This window comes from Botryllus schlosseri, chromosome 9 (genome assembly GCF_051294905.1).
Source record: "Botryllus schlosseri isolate E-star chromosome 9, Bs_hap1, whole genome shotgun sequence".
Classification (NCBI taxonomy): domain Eukaryota; kingdom Metazoa; phylum Chordata; class Ascidiacea; order Stolidobranchia; family Styelidae; genus Botryllus; species Botryllus schlosseri.
Window position 1 is genome coordinate 16,246,821 of NC_137244.1, and position 22,432 is coordinate 16,269,252.

General features: G+C 42.8%; 2 protein-coding genes across 3 annotated transcripts in view; one reads left to right on the forward strand and one right to left on the reverse strand.

Annotated features, from left to right (window-relative positions):
* The window catches only part of LOC145447388 (U3 small nucleolar RNA-interacting protein 2-like), a 186,837-nt gene that overhangs the window by 23,804 nt on the left and 140,601 nt on the right, over positions 1-22,432 (forward strand). The window lies entirely within an intron of this gene.
* LOC145445929 (uncharacterized) lies at positions 6,286-20,791 on the reverse strand. 2 transcript variants are annotated; one of them, XM_080324084.1, is made up of 6 exons: positions 19,600-20,791; positions 11,262-11,532; positions 10,187-10,333; positions 8,755-8,831; positions 8,576-8,673; positions 6,286-8,513 (listed from the first exon to the last, which is right to left on the reverse strand). In XM_080324084.1, exons 1-6 carry the CDS (start codon positions 19,971-19,973, stop codon positions 7,291-7,293), a joined length of 2,190 nt encoding a protein of 729 aa, XP_080180210.1. In that variant the 5' UTR covers positions 19,974-20,791; the 3' UTR covers positions 6,286-7,290. The 2 variants fall into 2 exon arrangements, with proteins under 2 accessions (XP_080180210.1, XP_080180211.1); XM_080324085.1 differs by having other exon boundaries at positions 8,576-8,670; positions 19,600-20,789.

Consider the following 22,432-nt stretch of genomic DNA (forward strand, 5'->3'; position numbering starts at 1 on the left):
GCTTTTAACGACATGAAATCAGATTGTCAGGTATTATAAATGTGAGGTTTTGTCCAGTTGTTTCCTTCCTGGATTTTCATCCATTCATAAATTCGCCTACACCACGATATGATCGATGCTAAGACTCACCAACTCAAAACGGGTCGCTTCTCGTAGAGGACGCGGGTCGCATGAATTCAATATCGCGATAAAATAGGCCACACAGATTAACAATCTCGTTTTTATAACTTAACGTCAGTACAACGCTGTGCTCTCTAACATGAACGACGGGCATGTTTACCAGAAAAGAAATAATAATACAACAAAAATATGATGATTATCACTTTCGTTTTATTTTGAACTATGAGCTGCGTAGTGCGCACCTCATAACAATTTTCAGCGACTAAAGAGTCGATATTTGGGTTAGATATAGACACGGTATTTGCTGGAAATCTATCTCCCCGTAAAGCTTGATTCTGTAGAGAATCCCCAAGCCGTTCTGTATGCGTTTCGGTATTGACCGTATTTGGGCGATTGCACGTCAGGACATTATGCCCATTGCCCATTTGTTATCAGCTAGTTCTTTCTCCATGGAATGCCATTACCATATCTCCGAAGCTGCATTAGCTAGTTAGGAATGGTGATGTTGGGCGCAGGAGAATAGCGTATTTTGAACAACAACAACAATCCATTTAAATTGAAATCAATTTCACCAATTCGTGTTCGACACCAATGGTTACTGGTTCGAGTCTCGGCTCTGCCATGCTTCTATGTGTCGGAGGTTTATCTGGGCTCCTCATTGCCGATCCCGCTGTAAATACAGCGCCTTGAAAAGCCCAGAGAAAGAGAGAGCCGAACTCTTGAAAGATGGCATCAAAAGACTAAGTTGCGGGCGCATAAAAATCGAGAGAGACTGATGGTGGAAGAGTGCGTGCATGGAAGTCGTCCGTAATACGAAGAAAAGACCGTAAAAATACAGCTGACATTACTGAAATTGATGTACTGGGCGCAAATGACCTTATAGGCGATAAGCGCCAATGTTGTGCGAATAAAAACAAAAAAAAACAATTCGTGTTGCTTTACTAAGCGTTCTTCCGAAATCTCAAATCAGGACGCGGGCTATAAAATATGATCTCGCGGGCCGCGTGTTGGTTATCCCTGATCTATGCAAATTCACACAATTATATGATACGATGCAACGACGGTAAATTGACGAAACGTCAGCCGCTAACCTACATTAAGTATGAAAACATTGTGTTCCAGTCCTAGACAGGAGACATGCGCAGTTTGCACACCGACCGAGTCAGACAGACGCCGTATAGTCCAGGGATATGCAGTATCTGCGGGCCGTTAATAACCCTGTGTTTAAACAATCTGCAGAAAAGGAATACATCAGGGGCTATTGATTTTGTAAGGTGTTATTTTTACCTAACGCAGGTTAAAGCGCCCAAAATTATCAATATGAATGTGCTGATAAGGTACATAATAGACCTGTTTAATTGCTCGACTGGCATAATGACCATTCGCGGTCTGGTATATGCTTTCTATTATTCCACGCAGGTGAATTTACATGATCTATTATCTCTTGACGCAAACATTGTTATTCTAATTTCGCTTTGACACCTCTGGCGCCATTTGTCTGGACATGAACGCACTCAAACACTCTTCAGGGCCCTGAAGAGGCTGTTATACTGCTTCACGTCCTCTTCTGGCAGATTATTCCGTAAATTCGCGCCTGGCGATTCCACTTACTTTTAAGAGATCAACCTCCAGTTCGTTTAATTTTCGGGAAATATTTACCTTTGAACGTTTGGCACTAATCACCTGGCGTGTACAAATACGTTGCCTACGACGTCCCGACTCAAAAATCTTCCATTTTATAACTTTAGGTGTGGGTGCTATGAAGAGTTATTTTTTATGACAACTGTCGAGGGAAATACGTAACTTACATTTTAGTTGCCCTGTGGTAAACCCCACGGAGCACTTTCGACTCTATTTATGAAGAAGTAGTATATTTCGCCATATCACATGTGGTACAATAACGCTGGGATCTGTTTTGCCACCGACACTGCTAAATTGCCTATAATTAAATTGGATCGGGGACCTGCAATAGCCAAATGGAACTAAACATTAAACAATACCACCCTCTACACGATGCTGCAAATCTCTCTAACAAACTGCAGTGTTTTATGGACTGCCGAAGGCGATTTGTGTGCCAGTTAGCAAATCCATATCCGCCGTCTTAAATGAACGTCTTGATAGATGGACATTGACTTCAAGCATGTACAACATGAGAACTATGCTTAGGAAGCGTAAATATAGGCCAGAAAGCCTATGCGTGTCGCATTATGGAATTAGCGAGTTTTTGCCAGAATAGCCCGTATGTCATCTTTACGTCTCAAGTCACAACAATATGTCGACAATAATTTCACCTGTAACTGTTGGATAATACTCGGGATTTGCGGGAGGTTTGGTATCGTCGCCCAAGACTAGGCTCCTTTTTGACTTAGGGATTAATAAGGATCCAAAACTCGAGTTAACAATTCTTGAACACAAATGTATGTCATGGATGAATTTTGGTATATAGATTCATAATTTACTGCTGAAAATCCCGAGTAATGTCGCAGAATGTAATTGATATGTAGTCTAGGGTTACCATACGTCCTCTTTTAAAAGATTTGTCCTCTTTTTTGACTTTTTTGAAAGTGTCCCAAATGTCCTCTTTTTTGAGAATTTGTCTTCTTTTTTGAAAATTTTGGTTAAATAAAGGGTAAGATTCGGCTGAAATATAGGAAATCTGTACTCAATAACGTTCCGACGGGTATTTCGGGATTCGGGCCGGAAAGTTGACCTATTTTTAGGCAACCAACGAAAAATCACGGTAATACGCGATTTCAGTCGGAAAGATGACCTTTTTTTAGTCAACTGACCACGAATTGGGAAAATTTATCATTTGTCACCGGTATTGCAGGTCTGAAAAGTTTGGAAAAGTGTCCTCTTTTCAGATTTCCAAAATATGGTAACCTTAATCTAGTCCCGATGCGAGATATGGATTTTTGTAGGTTTCCGTTTCTTTGTTGTCTGGGGTTGCAGCCCAAAAAGGGCTGAGGCCCACACGAATCGGTACAGGAATGACATCCACAACGTTTATGGTGTTGGAGAAACTTCATATTATATAATTGTAACGGTATAAAATGATAACTGACGTCATGATAACTCCATCTGACAAAGAAAAGGCAATCCTCGCTCTCGTAAGCCTAAGCCTACGACGGTATTTCGATATCAGCTTGGAAACGCATTTTGCTCCCACGCGACAAAACACTTTTTCGAAACAAAAACTTATACGACTGTCAATTAAAGTCCAAAGTAACAAGCCGCCGTGAAACATGTTGATTCACAGATTCCCATTGTCCATTAACAAATTTGCTACAAATCACCTTAAGCCCACGGCGCGCGAACAGGGTCGGTTTGGTTGTAACGGTTGTTCTCTTTCTGCCGAAAAGCTAATCACCGCGTAATTCCCGTCCATTTTCGTCGGTTCCTTAATACCCTGAGTTCTATTAAATTCACAGTGGGCATACACCGACCACGTGAGTTACTAACCTTTTAGCACGAAATCGTCACCAAATTCAATGCGTTGTAAAAACTGCGCGCTTAATGTAGACACTGAATCATGAGCCGGCAAACAGCGATCAAAATGTCTTTTAAATGGTACTTCCCATGCATTTTCGACGCCCACCGATTTTTCTACAGTTGGTATAACAAGGGACAGATATTCTAAACTTCCTGCAATGGAAACACGACGCTATTCCTTGTGACACAATAAACGCGTCTGAAGACGTCATAATTACTCGTAAACGCGGGTAACAACTCTCTTACCCAAATACCCATGCCCAAATTCCTATGCTAACCCTCCTTCGAGGTTGGATTGAAACGAAATATATCCTAAATTTCTCGCATTGATCCTAATGAAAAAACATATTTTGGATAGCCTGGTATTTGCAGTTTAGCGGATATATTTTATTCTCGCTATACCAGGACCGCAGCTTTAACCCAACCTACGAACATAATTTGTCAGCGTAAGAAACGGGATATGTACCATTCACCATGTGACATATTTTTCATTCGTTTAGTGTCAATCCGGTGAGGAAACATACGAATGCATGTCTAATATCACTTTCCATCCGTGGATCATTATTCACGCGATTATCAGTATTCACGGGTAGTTTCGACAGCAGCTGAATTAGTTCAACTATATCGCTTTGAAATGCTCCAAAAATTATATGCGCCTACCGATGTGACCAGACGATATTTCGACGCGTAGGCGCCTCCGGTCTTATAGCTCTGAGCTGCGGGTAGGCACTACGACAAAGTAACCTCAGTTAATGAGCTAACCAAACAATGCAAACATGCGCTGGCAAACGAAAACAGATAAAATCCCGATTACATCTTGTACACACTGGAGTGATGGTAATAAGCGAGTCACCACTCGCCTTCTCTTCACGAATACCTAATCGCACGGGAGCCGCAAAGCAACTATATCTACCAGCCATTTTGATGGGGTTTCACGAGTTTTGATTTCCATAATCTAGTTTCTGGTGTCAGGCTAATTATGCAAAATTAATTCTATATCATATTGCAACCTGTGGCGTAGGTAGTACCGAGTGAAGATAAAAACTTTTAGTTCACAACTGTTAAGAGATTTTGTGAGATATATAGTGACCATTGGATTCCTATCATTACAAACATTACCCATTCGGATGACCACATTTTGCTTCACGTAGATTACTATATATTGTTTGGATTAGAGACACTGAAAAAGTTAGCGACTCTTAATATTACTAGCCAGTGAGTTTGATAGTTGTAAACGTGTTGAATTTGAAATATATTTCATTTTAAGTAAACTGCAGCCATGTCCCTCTCTTAGCTAGTGCTAACGTGCGGGTCACGCCCGTGTTTGGTTTGTGAAACTTGCAATCCAACATTAGTAGGTTCTATCCAGTGTATATTTTAGTTGAATAAAATAATTTTCCAGTGATCTTTATATTTGTGATCAAAATACCCTGAATTACAATTACTATCACACGCTTCATGGCGACACTGATCGAAATTCAACACAATACTAAGATTAACTTTGTAAAGTCGAAAACTAAAATGGTGTCCGGGAATCACATTCTTATTTTTAAATGGTGTATTCATATTGAAATCAACCGGAATATTTTCGGCTGACACTCGCCAGGGGTAATCGTCAGCAACTGGTAGAGAATTGGAAAGATCCTTGTGTGTATTCATATTTTTGTGGATAATAAAATGATCCGATTTCATCAGTGCTACGAGCTTGATACCAGCTTGCTAGAGCAAGATCATAAGCCACAGTGCAGTGGTAGAGTTGTATATGTATATGACAAGTTTCTTGGAGGCACAGAACTTCAATATACAGTTGAATAGTATATTCATGTTGAAATGAACCCGGATATTTTCGGCTGACACTCGTCAGGGGTTATCGTCAGCAACTATAGAGAATGGGAAAGAACATTATATATCAACAATCGTATCATGCCTGTGACGTCTTATTTTGCGATGCTATTGTTGATAATATCTTTGCTAACGAGTGTCAGCTTCAAGTATAATGGCTAATTTCAATATGAATATACTATTCAACCGTTTATATATATTTTATATACACCTGATGCAGCCGCACAATATTTGCAGTGCGTGGTCTCAGTATTACCCATGCGCTTCTAAGACTCGTTGGACAGCCCAGGAAAGAAGGGGCTCTTACGATACCTATCAATCTAACTAAACATAAACGTCGGTATGTTCGTATATTCTAGCATACATATCTACGAAGCTCAAGTGGATGAAGTTTTTGTGACGCAATCATATTTTTAAATGCAACAATAGCACTGTGATTTTTTGTTTTAAAAGACTTTACTTTGCCACTCCAGTATTGTATACATATTGTAAATAACTTGGAAAAAGTAGTATTTGAATTACCGATGTCAAGTTACATGATGTCAAGGGACCTTTCATTGGTACCGTTCCTACAGTGCCGCTCTATTACGCGCTTCAGATGCGTCTAGACTTCCAAGTCCGCGTGTATTGCATCGAACGACGACAAAATATGATGTCATGAGAGTGAACGTCTCCTGACATAGAAAATGTTTCATGAAGCGGTAATATTGCCCGATAAGTCACGCCTGTCTTGAGCTTGTCACACCAGTTTCGGTATAATCTAGATTCGATTTGATGTCTGCCATTTCTCTGCAACCTTATCCTTCTGTATGCTCTCACCACAACAGCAAGTGCTACAACAGCCGTGTATTCATAGTAAAGTAAAATTATCAATCTTACAACGCGATTGCTGCGCATGCAACATTGCACAATATTCCGTAATGGTCAAAATCTCGAAGAAAAGTTAGGAAGAAATTCGGCGCGAAAATTGTCATATCTTGCTGCTTCCACGAGACATTGAAAAATACTGTATATAATGGACACGGACACCAATGGACAGCACGCAATCCAATTCTTAAAATCTAAAACGAGGAACAGAATGACAAGGACCGGTATAGTTGAAGTCTAACGCACAAACGCAACCTGCCATGATCATGAAACCGTCATCAAAAAGCATAACTGGGCGAAATACTATACCATTGTATGTGGCACATTCAATCGCCAACATAACATGCCTTGGGCTTATTCGAAAGTGCAAATAAATCTTGGGGGCGGCGACAGCTTGTGGAATTGTTAAGCAGCAAGGCTGGCTTTTTGAGGTCAGTTGGTGCAAATGCAAGGGACACAGACACATAGGCAATAATCGTAGCATTCATTTTCCGTAAATGCGGCTATTTCGATTATTCACACCCTCGTCGACCGGGCATATATGTTTACATCAAAAGGATAGAAGAAACACAACATTGCTCGTAAAAACGTGGAAATGATAATAATAATAATAGTAATGTAGATATGAAGAGAATGGAAATAATAAACATAGAATGAAGAGATAATATCGGACAACTATACTGACACGCATCACCGAACGCCGGCCTACTGGATATACTTTCTATCTCGAATGCTGCCGTTCCGTTGACGACATTTTTATTCGGGGATGGCAGGTTGGTATATGGTAGGATTCTTGGGAACCGTCATATTTCAATGCTTCCATTTCCTTACTTGATGGAGGACGTAAAGAAAATTCCCATAAAGTTACATCGCGAGGAATCATGATCATTACCGATTTTTCGTCTTCGTCATAAATTCGGAACACTACGGTATACGACACGACACCGAACACAGTATACTGTAATTTAACTATTCGCTAGAAATTTTGTTCCTCCGCTCCAACCCGGACACCAAACGTTCCATATTACGAATCTCGTGGACCGCGCTTCTGCGGCTCATCGATTTCGGAGACACCGGCTCTTCCTTCATCTCCGAGTCGCCATCGCTGGAATCGACGCGCATGATACTACGCGTGGGGCTACCGTTACTAACCGACGACGCGCTGGACACGTTATGCCTACTGTCTCCGTATTTTGAGCTGGGGGAATCGATATGAACGGATGAGCGGTGGCCGGCGTAATCCAAGTGACTTCCTTTCGGAATGTGATATGGTGAAAAGCGAGGGTGGCCGGTAGTCAGCGTCGGAGCCTTAGTATGCAGCGATAAATTGTGACCGCTCTGCGATTCGCCTTTACCGAATTTCGCTGAATGTCTGTAGAGGCTTTCGGCCAGAGCTCTTGTCTGTCCTAATCTACCCGACGGGTCTGCGTCTTTAGCAGCGGCCGATACGAAAGGTCTGCCTCCGGCAGGTAGATATGGGTTATAAGAATACGGAAAGAAGTTCGCGTATGGCCCCACTGACGTTAACAGTGATGAAAGCGCCGCTGGACTGTGCGGTGACAGGAAAGACGAGGCTCTGGACAACGAGGGGCCGCCGCCGAAATCATTGGCTCCGGCCACGGCCGCATGCAGTAGCGCCGGGTTAATAGACCCGGAACTGGAAAACACGTTCCCGTGGGCTGACATAGCTGCTGACAAAGCGGATAGGTGGTTTGAATGGAGGTACGGGTGAGATTGCAGTGCCGCGGCGAAATGTGGCATGAGAGGATTGGGATAGCTTCCTAGACTGGCGAAGCTATTGGCATGGATCGGTATAGGTGACGTGATCGTTGATGACGTAACGGATGAGGGCGGTGACAACGTGGGGCTGCGTGCCGACACTCTTAACGGCCCCCTCTCGTCGAATTTCGTGGGGATCAGCGGGGTCTTCTTGTTTTCGAGGATTTGACCCCCGTCCCGGCTAGATGATGTCACTTCCGGCGTACGCCGGCGTTCCGGGGAATTCGAGGAACAGTCTGATAGGAATCCGGACTTTCCAGATACTTCCTGAGTTTGAACGGCGCCCGGTAACGGTAGGGGTTGCTTTTTCTCGCCGCTAATCTTTCTCGTGTTTGTTCTGGCGTCTTGGGATTGAGAATGCGTGTGTCGCGATTCTGGAGAAGCGGAAAATCGTCTCGTATCGGATCTTGGCACTGTTGCGAAATAGGATTATGAAAATAATATATTTATTTGTAAATTTGATATGATTACATACCCTGACAGTCATCGCTCAACCCATCGCTGGCTATCTTGCTAGAATCATCCGAAAGCCTTTTTCCCATCATTGGTCGATCCAAATGAAAATGCTGTCTTCTTAACAAAAGCGATTTTGGTAAACCATGTTTCAACGCATCACGCCGCGGTACTACGGAGGCGTTGCTAAAGATACCTTACCTTTTTTCTCGTTTGCCACTTCCCGAGTCCCTAAAGCCTTTCGCGAACGGATTGTGGTCGATTTTCAATTGCGTGATCTGCAATATTAATACGAAACCAGTGAGTTTGCGCACTTGACATTCTATCGATTTCTAAAGACGACACACAGTTTCGGCGTTTGCGACTGTGATTTTACAAGCCGCGCAAAAATATACCCGGTGAGATTATTCCGTCGCGCGCTAAAGCGAATGAGTTAATTCACCGTGAACGACTGATGCACAAAAATCATTATCCCGCGACGCGGGCAAGATGGTGTTCCTGACACTTCACACTTGTTCCATTTCACTGATTTCGTTGGTCGTACGCAACGGATTGGCGCTTCCGTGCGATACGCTGGGCCGCGACGCGTATACATGGGGATTACGGAGATGTCGTAAAACACAAGATTTCTGCGTAAGAACGGCATTAAGGTATTACGAAGATTTGGCTTTGTGATCGACATCAAATCAAATTAATATCGCCCGTGGGGTTAAGATGAAGGGCGATATTCACCACGGGCACTATCGCAAATGTTTCATGTCCGCGCAGACAGAAGAGTGCTGATGTGAACAGACACGATTTGACAGGACACGCGAAAGCAGACAAGCGGAAACTCTCCCGGGACTGGATCGTTATGCGGTACAGGCCTTAGCGTGAAATTTCCATGTAAATGTTCTCATGGCAGGTAAAAGGCATCGGAGTGTCGGGGGCTAGAAAAGAGAACTGGTGATTTATGCCTCTAACAATATATCCGGGACTCACCACCAAACATCAAACTGATTTTTTGCTAATCCGGACGTAAAACACTATCAGATTTAAGTCAAACTGACAAAATAGGGATGACGCTCGCATAGTCTCGAACACCTGTTCGTAAATAACCCGGACCAATAAATAGATCCTTTTTATGAGCTACAAAACTTGAAACGTAAAAGGATTCTCAATCCCGGTGACAGGGTGACGGATCCGGGATACCTAGGTGCCAAGATAAGCCTAACAGATATATTGCCTTTTTTATTGAAAGAAGAATGTGATGTGTTGCAAAATAAACAATAGATTGACATCAAGGCAAAACTGCCGCCGTATGCGTTCTGTCGGGAAATAGATGCTGGAAAAGTCGATTTTCGCAGTGGTTTCAATGGATACTCTTCTGTATGGCGGACGAAAAGTATGGGCAGTTATCACAGATATTCATACCTGATATCACAGGTCTAAATATGGTGTCAAGCATGTTCTACAGCCATCTGCCGTTCATTACAGGGCTTCATCCAATCGGGTAAATCCTACTCTGGGCATGTGCATTTGTGCATGCTGAGAGGATTTTAATGAAGGCTATGTTGTGACAGGCCCGTAATCAAATCCATGCAAAACTGTATGAAATGACTATGAAACTGCAACGCAAGATAGGTCCGCATACCTTTTCATTTTGGTAGGCTGTCACGGCGATGAACTGCATTTCCTTGAATACGTATGTCCGAAAATGGCAATACGGCAGCTTCGAAAGGTCGCCGCATCGCACGACGTGGAAGCGAGGTTGATATTTGTGCATGGAGTTGAGAATTGTCTAAACAAAGATACCTCGTCATGACAACGTAATATGAAAGGGCGAAAGTCGATCGCTCATACTCGACTTTGATTTATGGATTTGTAGTTTATCGCTCGCGATCGCACGCCGGCGAAAATAGAAAACCGATCGGTGCAAAATATGCAGCTTTTTCATCGTAATGGAGCGGATGGTTGTAATTTACGGAAGCACGCGCCCGTAGGCACCGCGACCAGTCTGTTTCGTTGTAGTCTGAGCCATGCATGCGATTAATACGCAGCTAAACGATTGCTGATTTTGACGGATCTACCCAAGACTGAGGGGTAGAAGTTGGCTAACGAAGGAGGATGATTTTTCACGAAATTACCGGCATACTTCTCGGCGACAGCTTTATTGGTAAAGCTAGATCTGATCGGGGTGATTACCACATCGAGTGCGGTAATTAACCCCGGCGCCGCCCGAATGCGCTCGACAGCATCTCGACTGGGATAACTCTTTGATCGAATTATCTTTCTGACTGGCAATGGTAGATGATTTTTTCGGGTAATGAGAAGCGATAACGTTACTAACTGCGTTTACCACGAGCCGATGTGCACTCATTTGATGGTCCGTAAACAAAACCAAAACAACCAGGCTCGCTTCTAGCGATGCGATTATGCCCAACCGACAGACTGCGAGGCGACTTCAGTCCCTCCTATTAAAGAAACACGCTGTCCCTCTCACGGCCTTGGATTGTTAATAATCGACGTGTATCATGTTATAGACCGTGTAATAGTTGTTGATATGAGAAATCTTGTAAAACTACACGTCGAAATCGGGTAATGAGGGTTAGTGCGACAACAGACGCATCTCGAAGGTGGTCTCAGTCGCTGTGTATTTCATCTTCTCTTTATACATAACTACAAGCAAAAATGATATATTGTACGGAAACAATGATATATTTACTCACGTGACCGTGCGGATCCGCGATGTTGTTGGTGAGCTTCAGCTTGTGGAACGAAACGCCGGGTCTGTTCATCCACTGTTCCCCGGTTGCCGGAGAATCCGGGTGGATGTACATTCTCTTCGGTAGCTCCGGATCGGCTTTTCCCGCCACCATCCATCTCGAATTGTGGAATTTATACCGGCAGTCGTCGGCGGCGACAATGTCCATCAGCATGATGTACTTGGCGTTCTTGTTCAACCCGGTTACCTTCACTTTAAATGACGGGAACATCCGCCTGTCAAGAAATCGAAACTGCAATATGCATCATTTCTCTCGGGATACGCCGAGTTCGATTGGTTTACGTAGGAAATTGAAAATAATACTTTGGCGATGTTAATTGCAATTAGTCGGCATATTTAGAGAACTATATATTCCGCTGTATCAGCGAGAGACGTTGACTAGGGTTAAAATGCTCTGATCAAACACTAATACGCAAGGGAGAGCATAACCGAAGCGTTCGTTGTTTATTTATTCATGACGCTACTTTGTTTATCCTTTTATTTCTACTTAGGCCGTGGATCAATAATCAATTTGGTGAGATTTAGTTATTGCTGGCAAGAGAAATTACTTCCAGTCAGATTAGCAACGACTGGGCGAGAGAGACGGGATGTTTCTGTCACTTACAGAGTTCTCAATTTTTTTCCAGTCACTGGGATTTGACGTGTTACAAGTGACATCACTTTGCAGCGTGTATATGCATCTGTTTACGCATTTTGTAGACTCTGTTATTTCTAGTACGAAAATAATCTTCTGCACATTATCATCATAATATTATCATCGTAAGTTCTTTCCATCAATTCCCCGATTTGGCCCCCAGTTTATATTCCCATTCCTTATTGAAATTTTGTTCATAATTCTCTGACTTTTTGTCGACAGATTATACTATTCCAAATCGATCTTTATCTTTCGTCAGTGAAATTCCTTGGTATCGAATAACCGTATTGCGTATTTCAAATATCTCAGATCCGTGACCGATTGTAAGTTCTTGAAACGGTGTTGATATATAATTAAATTATCAATATACCGATACCGCGATCTTGTACGTCGATGATAGGTAGTTTTCGATGGATGATATTTACCACTTGGCTGTATATCATATGGTACATATAGTTAGAACTTATATATTCATAACCTCGCCATACACATGTTCGTAGTCCGCACCCGCTGTCTATATAGATGTAGACCCACATCTATAACTTAATACATGGTAGATTTACATACTGATTGGTCGGTATTTATGCAGACTAAAGTACGGAATTGATCTCATATAATTTCACAATATATTTTCGTGACTTTGAAAATATATATGGCAACTTGAGTCAAACGAAAACGCATAAATTTACGCCATGAATTCTCTTCGAATAAAAAAGCGAACTTATCTACACCACTATACCGTATTACGTCAATCAGGTATTTCTGAGCCTATTTTCTTCTATATTTGGGACTGGTGAGCCATTTATCCGTTCCAATAGTTTCAAATTGTTCATCGAATCTTTTTATCTGGATTCTGATCATCAAAACGATTGTCTTCGCACCTGTGCGTCGTTCGGATCAGGCCAAAAATTTGGAGCTAGGTGTGTTAAAATGTCTTTGAAGGTGTCAACGTCTTTATCTCAATAGGAGTGATTAATGGCAACGATTGGCTTGAAACTGCCCACTCACGTGCAAACCATTTAGAATTTTCCCTTATCGCCACACAATCTCATCATGTCGCACCTAGCTGAACTGAATAATTGGAAACAAACACCCGCTAGGATCCCGTCAAGATGTACAACAGAAAATATAATCTGCCACAAATGAGCAAAAACACCGCGATTGTATCCGACCTTTACACCGCCAGCATGTCCGATCAGCAAGATAAAGCATGAAAAATCGCAACAGGTGTTAAAACGTAGCGCTTGTACTTTTGAAGAAGCGAAGTTAATAGATCGCTCCATCTGTTGGATGCGATTGTAGGAGAATTTTTCACCGAAATGCGGGGATTCGGATTTGTCATGTCTGATTCGGTACTTGTCGGATGATAATTGAGCAATTTTACGTGCCGTTTTATACTCAAATGCCCCTTTATCTGATGCAAAAAGTGGAAACCCGAAGATATAAAAATTGTCCAATATCGAGCAGACATACCCACGCAAACGAAAACACGAATGTGAGACATTCACTGTAAATTTTTAAATGCTCGCATGAAAGCATGTCTGCACGTGGGATGGCGCTAAATACTCCTAAACACACTATGAAATGCACGGTCCTCTATTTTACTTGCATTGGAAATAACTAAAAATGCATTAGTTTAGCTAGCTGTACTTCGGACCCGCATCACTGCAAGTGTAAAAGTGTTTGATTTACAAACGGATCTCAACAAGTCATAATTTCTCGGCCAGTGCGCAAGTCTTTCGGCGTCCCGGAATCATCAAGCAAAAACGAACCGCCGACATTGTGAACGCGTCGCGATCATGGTGACTGCTGACAGAAACGGGCCTTTGATTGGAGGCAAAATATTGAAAAATGGTGAGTGACGAAGTTGCGAACATGTCTACCACTCGCAACAATAGTCGCAAAGGGACTGCCAGCAATCGAACGCGACAGGGCAGCGCGCTTAGCATGTCAACACTATTCTATAATAAACTGTAAGTAATTGCACTACAAACAATGTGATTCGAAAACAGTTTGCATAGTTCAAGGCTTAAATTGGGTTCATCAAGTCTCCCATTATCCACCAAATACCGCTTTTCAATGCTGATTTCAAGATCAACATGCCATTTCGTAATGATATAACACGGCTCGTACGGAAAGGCGCTTTGCATACGTCAAGTCATTACCTTGGCTGCCGAATCTATTAGCGTTCGCATGGTTCATGTCATGTACTAACAACTCGTAACGATGGTTTATCCAAGATAGGTACAATTATTCAAGCATCAACGCATGTCGAATTGAGCTGGCGACCTTATGTTGAATATGAATATTAATTGGTACATATTGAAACATCGGTAAAGGAGACATCGTACGCACCAATTACGGGTGCAATTACGAAGTTTTCCGCTACCGACTGCACTATTCGATTATGAATTCGTGTCCACTCCGTGTTGTTAAAATCTCGAGGATCGATCGATTTCATGCCACAATTTGTCCTGTCGATACACCAGCGTAGCAAATTACCCACAAACTATCTGTGCCGCGGCACCCTCGTCATGATGATAAGCTTATGACAAATCCATATTGTATTGAAAAGTACCCCGTAGCGATAAAAGTCAACTAGAATATTAACAGTAGACATAGTCTCAATTAAAATAGATGCATAAATACGAGTATGTCACAATGTTTGAGGAAGCGGTATTCCCTCAGGAAACATGCCTTTCGACTGTTCGACGACACTAATAAACGAGTGTAATTGCAACAATTGATTGGCTGCATATTCTCACGATTTCTTGGTAGTTTGGCATGGAGCACCGTCGACCTTTATTTACCAACTCAAAGCCACGGGTTAGAGCCGAGCGTGGGACAAATTCGCACGTATTTACGATTCAAAATGGCGGCGGCGTGTGATGAGGTGTTTATTTTGTACTATTGCTCACTTTGCGAATGGTTTATATTTGTGAGAATAGGAATATCAACTATATTTTTCAAGACAATATGAATTCTAGCTTCTTTTTCGAATCAGCGACGGAGGTTGAATGTTTAAAGTCGCTATACCCTGGATTTTACACCACTCCGCATTGAAATTGGTTCATTCCAATGTTAGTTAAGCAGCAAGTTTATAACTGTCCGCAAAATGCGTCAATTTTATTTTCAGTTGCTCCGTCTGTACCGCCTTGAAATCTATTTTATGTGTTAATGCCACTGACACAAAAGAGACATTCTGTGAGCCCATAATCGCAGAGTCGAATTACTCAACGTCGATTAGTATAGCCGTTCCGTGAAATTAGGTATCCCAATCGAGTCAAAATTTGAAGTTTGTTCTTATTCCCTATTCCTAACAAACAAGTTTACAGTGTACAGTGTGGGACAATAGAACACAGACGTAGCCGCAGATGAAGGTTTGAGTGTAGTGGACATTTTTAAATAATGGCATGACGTCCAGAATATCCCCTGTGATATAGTGAAAAAGATTGATGTTATAACACTCAAGTTGACAATTTGAAGCGGGCATTCGATCTCTCTGGCTACGCCACTACCATAGTACACTTGGTACTTCATACATTTCGATTTACGTCGATTGACCTGCTTTCTGAGCAGGCTCGATATTTTCTTAGCCACTACATGCGACATACAGACATCAAGCAATAGAATACGGTAGATAACCAACCGCGTAGGCGTGTAATAGGTACCGCCGATCTGTAACGAGCGTTTTATACATCGCAAAACTCCAGCGGGCGCGGTACAGTTATCTTTTGTTAGTCAACAGAGACAACAGCAACGACTGACAATGCAAACATATTTGCAACACATTAGAGAGACGGTAGGATGTCGCGTTTCGCTAAACGGTTCCGACATTTTCGCGGAACGCCAAGACTCTTTGCGAGCAGTCACCCGGGCGGCAGCATCATTTGGCACCAGACACCGCGTCCGCCGATATGTTTATTAACATAAACAGGAGGCGCCAAGCGCCTCACAGATTATTGACTAGGGTGCATGCGATTCCGAGTATTTTTAAGGAAAGAGGGTATCTGGTATGCAATGTAATAACGGGGGAGCATCTCGCCTCTCTGTTAATTCCTGAAAATCTCTCTCGCACCGGTAACAGACGGAATAGATTACGACAGTGTAGCGAATCACCGTGCTATTGAAGTGCCGAATTCGCTAAGCGATTTACAAGTAGAATTATCTTATATAGCGCCGAGCAGACACTCGCCCAAAGACCCAACGGCGCCTGGAGATGAATTCGGATCCCGCGCGCGAATTTCGTGGGAGGTTTTACGACCGTTCTTTAATTCGCGCGATGCGCGGCGTCCCTATCGGGCGAAAACATTCGATTTTTGAGATTAACATTCAGCAACTTGTTAATATTGACGGAACTTTACGCGTGCATGACTAATCCCAAGCGAAAATAGACGCCTACGGCGATCAGCCCCCGTAAAGTCGCATTGGGCCCCAAACAAAGGTCGCTTTTGAAGCTTTTAATGCGGCGTTGGGGAGATCAAAAGAGCGGGCGAATCGGCGGAATACAAGTTGTTTTACTTTATTTGTTAAAAAGCGATAATCGCAATTGTACTCAGACGGTAGGCGTCGAATAGTCAATAAATAAACACGCGCGGTATGAAGCACCCCATTTCGATAGCCTCTTTCTAAATAGCACAAATCTAAAGTTGACAGAGCCACGGCGTACGGACGGGATACCGCGACGGCACGGCCTCGTGTTGACTTCAGTCATCGATAAACGCTTAATTGTCGCCTAAAGCAATTAGTGCGGGTATGATTAAAAGGAAAATTATTATACCTAAATCACCGGGTGGCATTTCACACGCGCACTCGTAAATTCACAAACAGTCTTCTTCGCGTGGAAAAATATTGACGTTAGAGCGCCGTTTGGAGTTTACAAAATCTGGAGAATCACTGACATTGTACTTGTTTTTGTAATTCCGACGTTGAATATGATATATATAGCGTCTCTTTCTGTGAATTTTACGAATATTTGCCGAGCAAAACCTGCTGAAAACTGGTTAATTTCCTGCGATCACGATCCCGATTCCCGGATTAGAAACGAATTCCTCCTTTCGGTGGCGCGTTTTTTCAGGAAAGTGTGAGAAATCCGCGCGGGTAACACAAGCCCGGAATTTCTATGGCGTCACTCGCGGAAAAGCAATCTCGCGAGGCGTCAAGAAACTGGAAACAGAATCGGAGTGCAGACAATGGACAATTTACACAAGACAACACAAACACTCCGCCGCGAGTGAAGTGGTAAGACAACAGAACAGGGATAAGGATGTGTGGCCTTTGTCACGAATGACAACGGACGGAGGTGCCAAAAACGAGCGGGCGATACACACGGCCCTATACGGAACAAAACCGCCGACTCTAATCGTTTCCTCGGCACGTAATAATTACAATATCCACTCATAATTGAAGTACGACCTATACATATTGCATTCACCGTCTTTAATATACTTCAGTGTTAAATTATTGATGCAACAAGAAATGAATGCGCAGCACAGATCATAATAGACAGACAAGCATTTTGGTGAATTGTAGCCAGAATAGAGCAGGGTTTGGATAGTATGCGCTGAACTAAACCACGGATGGGACCAGAAGTGTGAAGGTTTTCACACCGCGCCCGACACGGAGCAGTTGTCCGCCGATTCGTTGTTTGTGTTAATTATGATCGCAGATAGGCACGTCGCTTTATTGTTCGCTATTTCCGTATACAATTAGTCAATAAGGCGCCGGGCAGTCTGTCGTTTTGCTTAGTGGGTTGTAATTCCTCACCGAAGCAACCAAGTGTTGTTTTCGCACACTGATTACAGTAACCATATTACGTTTTAAATAACACACATTTCCCGGTACCTTGCGCGGTATTATGTACGTCACCGCAGACAATTAAAAGCGCGGCCGATAATATGATTTTGTGAAGTCGCCCCGTTCCCCCAAAAGTCAATGACGAAGTTATTTGCTTTGCGAGCTATCCGTCTGTTTGTAACTAATTCTCGTAAAACTGACACATTTACAACGGGAAATTACTGTCGAAAGGCGCTTTTTCAGGTAATTATCTAATTTCCGTACATTGGTAGTCATGGGTGAATAACAGAACTCGCTACAAAATGTGTGTTTATCTTCATTCCGGCATCGTTTCGATACGTCACGTACACTTGAGCTCTCTTATAATCATTGTCTCGTATCCGCTGGGCGAGAATCGACCTCCATCGGCGCGAATAGAAACATTCTCTCGACCTCAAAGTCGAGGTATTTAAAAATGGCGCCCGTTTACTCGCGTATATCGGCTACCACTTACCAGCGAAACTCCACCAACTCAATAACTCAGCACACAAAATGTTGCGCTGGCTTTGGCTTTTGTCCGTTATTTACCAAAACAGAAAACTCGTGTCCGCGTTGTACGTATACGTATGGCGAACGCGTCGCAACAGGGTCACGTATTTGGCACCTGTTGCTCCGAAAAGATGACCCTCAGAATTTGTCCACTCGATAAAGACGCGACAACAAACAAAAGATATTAGCCCTACAGGGTGAAGATAGCACGGGATAAAGCGCCGAATCTATTACATGGTTTCGAGTTGATTCCAGCAATACGTGCCTCTGCCAGATAACTTTCTTCCTATATTATTAACCGACTTGAGTACACAAAGCGGTGCGCAATCTCGCGACCTATCGTGTTTGCGCACCTTTTCAATTTCTGAACGTATCGGCATGAAAACGGAAACACTACGGTGAGGAATCATTTGGAATCCACACAATTAAATAGAACAGGTGTAGAACAGTATTATCGCTACACTTATATTAAATATACCGCTCCGGATTCGTCATACCAATCAGAAGTTCTCGACTGGACTCCACCTGAGTTATCAAACTTTAGTTTTACACAATTTCTGCCCGCACTAATATAAATAACAATTCGGCAATTACAGAAGTGCCGGAAACGGGACTCCTGTTGAAAAAGTGATAGCCACTCTTCCCTAGGTTAACTACACGCCGTGATAACGGTTAGTGGCAGGAATAGGGGGATCGGGTTTGATTGTACAGGCGTCACGCTTACACAAATGATATACCCCTAATTGTATTCCGAAACTTATATCGGAATGTTTTCGATGCTTATCTCCAAGGTTAGGTTGACAGGACCTAACTCTACAGTGGAATTGGACAATTCACGGTACGCATAATAGAATCAGATAATATCACTACAGCACTGTGGATTGGTTACAATCATATTTTATGTTTTGAATTTCTGAAGAATTTCGTACGATTATTCGCATACAGGCATTTGTAATCGACTCCCCTGCATATTTCTTAACCTTCTCATATTCTAACGTGTCTATCGCATTTCTTCGCGTGTGCTTTAATATTCAGAATTCAAAAAGATTTGTTGAGAGACCCACCCCCCAACACATGTAAGGACGCAATTGATTGTTTATTCACTTATACTCAACATATGTCTCATTCGCCTTTCACAAAAATAGATGACAAAATAAAACATTGTACGCAGTTACTGTGTCGTGTTTTAACCTTCCGTTACACTCAATTCGCCATTTGTAAACGAACTATACTCGACGTGGAATATAAAATGGAGTTGCGTAAGGCAAATTCCGCCGATTTTAAAACGTGCAAGTTCCAGAGAAAAACAATGTAGTCGTCTTACCTCCCGGTTTTAGTGATCACCATTTCCGTTCCGAGACGATTAAATTCGCTCCACAGCTCCTTATTGTCGAGTTCCACTTGCGCGTCATCTGGTTCGTTGTTGTCGGGCTCCGCCATTTTATTCGGCGGGCAATCCGGCATCGCCGGCCCGTAGGGAAGACGGTCGTACATCGACGTAAAAGATGGCGCGCCGCTCTTCGGAAAAAACATGGATGGATGGCAATGCGGCATAGCGAGCGCGGCCGGCAGGTACGCTTGTGGCAAGAAAGACAAGTCCGGCCCGTGTCGTCCGGACATCAGTCCGGCGGGACTGTAGGCTGACATGACAGCTTGCAGGGGCGAGATAGGGCCTGGCTTCATCGAGTCGTGGATCATAATAGCAGGGCGGGGAGGGTTCTTCAAAGTTTTCTTTTCTTTTTAATCTGGCAAGGTATCTTCTTTCAAAATATCTTACAGTTCAGCGAGACAAGACATGGGATATTTGGATTGGTGCAGAATAATTTCTATTCTCTTCGTAATAGATGATTACTAAAAACCTGCGAACGACAAATTTTTCGAGTTAGTAAAATCCGTGCATGTACATTGTACGATTGTAAAATGTATTCGTATCAGAAATAAATCCCAATATTTTCTGCTGACGCTCGTCAGGGGTAACCGTCAGCAACTAGCAGGGAATATTCGGGTTTATTTCAGTATGAATATATATTTCAATCGTATATTGAAGTTCTGTGCCTCCAAGAGTCTCATCACATTGTACATATGTACATTGTACACGTTCACTGAACTAGGAATGAATGGAACGCAAATGCCGCTGTGATCTAACTTGACAATACAAATTTCACAGTGAGAACTGAATAGTCTTCAACATCCATCGGCCTATATGGATCCGTTGCCCTCCGCGGTCGCTGACATTCTGTCTATTTCGGTTATGCTGACGGCAACGCTGCTGGTGATAGTCTATCTTGTAAGACGGAATTTTTCCCGTTTAAAATGATTTAAACCTGTCTCTTTTTCGTACCCGGCTCGCGCATTTGATCCCAGGTCAGTAGGGACTTGATGTCAGATTTCAATAGGTCATTGCGCCGCGCGGCTCGCACTCCTTGAGAATCTTTTTTTGCATCGCTCCGTTTTTCCTACCATCGCCGCGTTCTCTTCGCGTTAGAGCCGACCTGACTTTTCAACGTTCTTTCCCTATGCAGGCTCGCGTACCTTATGTTTTCCTGGGCAAACAACTAATAAACCCGCAATTCCGTTACCTTAGACATAAATGCTAACGTATCGGCGACAGTTACAAGCGTGTAAAGACGAAAAAATCTCTCACAACAACTCTCGCGGGTTTAACGCAATCCGCGCGACACCGAAAAATATGCAGGACACAGGCTACGCCGCGATGCACTGACTGCACTTGACTTGCGCTATTGTTAAGTAACAGATTTCCGACGCTTGCGGATCGTATGGCAGCAAAGCGTATACCCTCACACCTCCATTCATCGGCGTCTGTGTCAAAACAAAGCACGAACACTGAAGTGACACCGTGCAGCATTGAAAGGTGTCACTTCTCACCAAAATCGTCATTGTGATAATTAGGAAAGAAAACACAAATCGTTGTGTTAAAGGCGCCGGCGAACGCGCTATCTGACTCGCCCGCAGAAAGAAGGTGTCGACGCCAGGCGTCATGAATATCCTCAAAACAAATGTCAGGCGAAATTTTTCCATGTACGCCATCCCTAATGGTTTGCTTCATTGGAGAGAGCCGGTCGGAAACAATGCCGGGATGAGAGAGGGAAAGTGAGAGACGTCCGCCTTGCCAAATCAGTTATCGTTGCGGCCAAATTAACTGAAAATAGTCGTTAATGAGATAGACATCGTGTCGCGCCGTTGTCTCTTGTACAGACGCGCTCGACAACCCGAAGCAAACACGATTATTGTTCTATAAGAACCGACGTAAATATTCACAGATTTCATCGCGCGGGTTCTGCCAACATCCCAGCAAAACACCGATGATTAAGTTTGCTCTTTTCCGTCACCACGCGGTTAAGACGGGCTACGCTACAATTTCGCGCGTGGGGTAACAAATGACTCATTTATAATCGCTAGATTTCGCGTCAGCCACCGTAATTGAGCCTTAATTTTTAGAAGCATTATAGACCGATGAGCGATGTGCGGTTTTCAGGCGATGATTTTCGGCATACCTCGATTCACTAAACATATAATTACAAGTGACACACCGACTGCTACACGACCGTGTACGATTTATTCGCAGTGCCATTCAATTTTAATGTCCCTAATGTCTACAATTGATACGCATTTTGTTGTGTAATCTGCAATGATGTGCACGAGCTTGGGAATGTATGCGACTTCATTCAGTAGTCAATAACCAATATAACACCACCATATTATGTTGCCGCGTAGTTTTCATCTAATAGCAAGATTGTAATGTAAAACTTAACTTTTAAGGCCAGTGTGTCAACAAAGTTTTGCATATACATTATATGGCCCTTGACAATTACGACACTATCGCCGTATAAAATTTATAAACTTATTGATTGGTTAATGGTTGGTTCATAAGTTAGTAATCAGATTGTTGTAAATTTGATAGGTATGCAAAAGTTGGATGGATTTTTGCATAATTCTCAATTGCAGCACATGAACGCATTAACATGAAATAATCAACAGATTCGTATGTATCTTGCATTGAGTTGTGGACTAATGCGCACCAACACAATCAGGAGTAATCTATTTCAAAGAGAATCACTAATTTCATCATAGTCATTTTCTATCGGATAACGCATTGCAGTATTTTGTGAAGGATATTGTTGCTGATTTAACTGTTA